Raw genomic sequence first — 4,452 nt, forward strand, 5'->3', positions numbered from 1 at the left:
CATGATGAGAAAATGTTAAAGTGCCTTGTCGATCGTTCTCGCGTTTCCCCCAAAAAATCATTTCATTTGATTCAACTTTGAGTTTTTTTCTTATGATTAAGTCTGATTTCCAGACGCTTTCTTTTCTTATTTAGTTGTCATCTATTAGTTTGGAGCTACCAAGAAGCCGACAGAAGAATGCAAGAGGAACTGCCATTATCAACAGAAAAAAAAATGCCATGAAAATCTACAGTCAACAATATTTTAAATTCCTCCCCATAGCACTGAGAAATCTCATAATCTGCCGATGTTAGAACGGAAATAATATTGGAATTTGTGAGGGACACTAAGGAGGCATCAAGAAAACAACCATTTGCCACGGCCGGGAAGATTGTTCAGAATTGTCTTTCTACGAAAGCTGTAGAGCTTCTGAAAACGCAGCTTCCGTTTGTTAAACATGTTGTTCTGGCTGTAAATCGGAGAGAAAACATCCCTTTCCCAAGATTGACCTGACAGAACCAAACTAAAAAATCAACCTGGGTGCAGTAAATGGTAACTATCAAATATCTTCCAATTTTTGATAGAACACAACTACAAATATTAGTTTCTAAAATTTTTCTAATTAATTTAGACCGAGATTGTTTCACATACACATACATATGACCCTATACTTGCAGGGTCTCTGTCATACCGGTTCCGCCACAAGCTTTTTTTAACGAATGAACAACGGAAACTTGTAGGCAGCTGTTGTCAGTGGTTTATGGATGGCACATTTAGAGCAGCACCAAAGGAATTCGCTAAAGAGTCTTTGACTATGTAAAGGTTTTTGAGGCGATAAAAAACACTGTTTACTCAGTATATGTGTTGAAGAAATTGTTTCTGATTTTGAAATAGCCGTATTTAAGGCGGTAAAGAAGTGTTTTCCTGAAGTCCATCATTCCGTATGTTCCTTTCATTTGAAACAGGCTGTGTTACGTGGCAATTTTTGGTATTAAGTTATAGAGTTTAATTGCAGCTAACCTTACCTAACCACATGTCCACTCTCATGACCACCCCCATGTCGGACATATCAACTCATATCAACTCATCAACATCATCATACTCATTAACATCCTGGCCATCAACTACCAACACGGAGGGATGGACAAACACCTCTATTTTTAGCACCTCACCTCTAATTCTCATCATTACATTTTATACTAACCAAAGCGGGAACACAATTGATTTGTGCAGCCCATCGACAATTGATTTGTGCAGCCCATCGACAATCAGCAGCACTGTTGAAGTCAGTTCGGGATATGAAGAAGACGCAAAAAACCCATACGACAAGTCAACAACAAAAAATGTATTTGTGTCTGAATATTAATTTATGTCTGTTATTTGTATTTGAAATTCAAATTTAGAATAAAAGATGCGTAACCTCAAAAGTTATTTTTATCATTTTGCCTATTCTGGGTTATTATAGATTATTATTCGATTCAACCATTATAATTAGTCAATAGACGGATGTGCAAAGGGGAGAGTGAGCTTGGAGGGAGGTGAGTCCCAGAGTAAGCGTGAGAAAAATCCCTCACAAATATCTTATTTCCAAATAATTATTCATATTATAAGTGAGGCAAATACAAAAAAAAAAAAAAAAAAAAAAAAAAAAACATTTTTTTTTTAAATCGGATGATTAGGCAAGGTCCTACACGAGAAAACAAATCGGTCCAAATAGCCCCACTCTCCCCTACGACTTTTTTAGTTTCAATTTCGACCGCTAGATGCGCTAACCTCTTGTTTTTTTTAACTAAGGAGATATTCTATTATAATTGAATTATCACTAAATTAAGTGCGGTTCAAGTGATATTATACTGCAATAAATGAAAACAGTTAAAATTTTGGATGTTTTAGTGTAATATTTCTTGCCTAATTCAAGAAATGACTTTTTAGAATTTTTCATGATTTCATTAGAATGGATTCTAAAGGAGTTTCTGGCAATTAGATTTAATTCATTTTCAACTCAATCAACTCAAAAAACAATTCAACTCGAATTGTGATTTTTGATGCGAATTGATTCGAGTGCTAGCGCTAGTCCTGGCTGACTGGATGGCCGAGAAAGATCAGGATTGACGTAAGTGACGAGGATTTCTGTGTATAGGCCGTGGTGGCGCGAACGTCAGCAAACGGATAGGCACCGTAGTTTCCGTAGTATCCACCATTTACGGCGCCGAGACCGTATCCGTAAATTTGAGCTTGAATTTGGGCGGCAAGAACCAACACCAATAGGCACGCGATCTGCGTATGGGATTACCAATATGTTAATTTAAAGAATTACGTCAAGATGGAATGTAAAATGAATCTAATTAAACAATAAAAATAAAAATTTGCGTGCTTTTTTGAAAAAACCACGCTCTTGACGAGAAACTCTACGAGAAAAACCAGTGCTTTATTTTCTGACTGGTTATCGAGTATCAGCTATCCGCATTACTAACCTCGGGAAAATAATACTACCGCCGAAATTATGTCATCATTGGCTAAATATATCGGTGAGTTTTTTTCCCATGGACACGGATAACATTTGTCAAGTTACTATTGGTTGATTCCAGTTTAGATTGACAGCACGCACGCGAAATTCAATTGAGTATATAATAGAACGTATAATTTAGAGCATCTTATATTGTCTAATACACCATTCAAATATTTCAGATACGCTTTGGCAGCCAGAGGTAAATAAAGCAATTTCCACCGTCGTCTCTACATTCAAATTTGTCAAGCGGTTTTATTAGGCTACATGAAAACATCTTTTGCGATGTTTTCTTTGGTAAGCTAAAACATATTACTTTATTCTTCACAGTTCATATCATGAGCAGACTACTAATTGTCGAGATTGTACCGTTAGTCAATTAATATAAAAAATTTTATTTTCATATCAGTTTCTCGTTATGAGTTTGATGTTGGTCACATCGCAAGCGGCCCAATTTGATGGTAAGTATAACGCACAAGTTCATAAGGGAAAGGAAACTGCAAATAGGCCTATACCTGTATGAAAATACTTAATGATTCAAATTTTGAACAGACGTTTGCAGTTTGAAGCGAGAATCCGTCAAGTGCCGAACATTACTTCCCACTTGGTATTTCGACAAAGCGACTGGAACTTGTTACTCGTTCAACATCGGTGAATGCAGCAGCAACTTTAACAGTTTCGGGACAAAAAAGATATGTGAGAAGAGGTGCGCAACACCGGCAAGTAAGTCTACTAAAATTCAAAAAATCCAAAACTGTACACATCATTATGATTAATTCTTTTCTCGCAGATGTGTGCACTTTAAAAAAAGACTCTGGAATGTGCCGAGCGGCGGTAACTGCGTGGTATTTCGATCCGCCAACTGACTCGCGTAATAAAGGCGAATGCAAAAATTTTATTTACGGCGGCTGCGGTGGCAACGCAAATCGTTTCGCGTCCAAGAAGAAATGCGACGACATGTGCGCTTACTTACCCTTTGGAGCCTCAAAATAATTAACCTACTAGATGTTTCCCGCGACTATAAAACTAACGAACAACAAAATCTTCGTTGGATGATGAATTGCTAAGAAGAAGACCATTCAGGCTAAACCGTTAACTTTTGTGCACCACCTCCTTTGCTATTTAAAATTTTATCCTTATAATTGGCTATAGTTCCGGAAAATAAATTGCATCAGTTATTATTTGAAAATGGTGTTCCGTATAGGGTAATCGTTGATAAAGGGTAATCGGCTAATAATAGAGGGAAATAAAGTAAATTCAGAGTCGAGAAAAATATTTTTGTAAATCATTTGTATTCGACTGTTTATTATCAGAATCAAGTTTAATCGAGAGTTTAATTATTCAACGTGTAACACAGGGCCTGAAACTTACAGCTGGTGCGGTGGCCACCAGGTGTAATCGTATTCAGTGGTCCGGGTTCCACCTTCGTACAAGTAATGCGGATAGGCAGTACAACTCATGTGATGGAGAGGATTCGTTCCCTCGCAAGGTGTGCAATGTCTTCTGTTCGGTGTCCCGGCTTTGTCGATCCAAAAACTGAGTGCCCTTTGGTTGATCTGAAGCGGAATGTATTCATCGTAACGCAGTCCCCACTTCCACATGTCCACGTCCGTTTCAAAATACTTCTGAAATTGTTCTTCTTTGGCGGAATGATAGGCTCGGCGGCGGATGTCTTCCGGAAACCAGTAGCGATTCCCACGGTCATTCAGTGCGTAAATGTGGTTCATGTTGTTACTCGGTTCGTTGACATATTTTTCATTGACGAATCTCGTCGCCTTGGGAATTTCTTTGTTCGAGTCGAGATCGTTTTCCACAATGCAGCGCAAGTAATGGTAACGATCCTTGCAAACGGTGCACACACGTCTAATGTCGTGTATGCAGTTGCGGACGGTGAAAGCATTCGCCCACCACTCGATGCTGAACTCCATCAGTTGAAGAGCAACTTGCAGACGTTCGTAAGAATTCAC

The 4,452-nt window shown here is 38.2% G+C and overlaps 1 protein-coding gene across 1 annotated transcript; it reads left to right on the forward strand.

Moving 5' to 3' along the window:
* The first annotated feature begins 2,660 nt into the window (after nt 1-2,660).
* LOC124312496 (BPTI/Kunitz domain-containing protein-like) lies at nt 2,661-3,646 on the forward strand. The gene is made up of 4 exons (XM_046777025.1): nt 2,661-2,782; nt 2,895-2,946; nt 3,038-3,208; nt 3,276-3,646. The coding sequence occupies exons 1-4, from the start codon at nt 2,753-2,755 to the stop codon at nt 3,476-3,478; spliced, it is 456 nt and encodes a 151-aa protein (XP_046632981.1). The 5' UTR covers nt 2,661-2,752; the 3' UTR covers nt 3,479-3,646.
* Nucleotides 3,647-4,452: the final 806 nt, after the last annotated feature.

The sequence above is a fragment of the Daphnia pulicaria genome, chromosome 8, assembly GCF_021234035.1.
Source record: "Daphnia pulicaria isolate SC F1-1A chromosome 8, SC_F0-13Bv2, whole genome shotgun sequence".
NCBI classification, from domain to species: Eukaryota; Metazoa; Arthropoda; class Branchiopoda; order Diplostraca; family Daphniidae; genus Daphnia; species Daphnia pulicaria.

What these genes read in the sequence shown, in the direction of transcription:
- LOC124312496 (XM_046777025.1), top strand. Translation starts at nt 2,753, where the DNA reads ATGAAAACATCTTTTGCGATGTTTTCTTTG. An exon ending in CTTTTGCGATGTTTTCTTTG is followed by an intron (nt 2,783 to 2,894) that starts GTAAGCTAAAAC and finishes TTTTCATATCAG; the next exon opens with TTTCTCGTTATGAGTTTGAT. An exon ending in GCAAGCGGCCCAATTTGATG is followed by an intron (nt 2,947 to 3,037) that starts GTAAGTATAACG and finishes AATTTTGAACAG; the next exon opens with ACGTTTGCAGTTTGAAGCGA.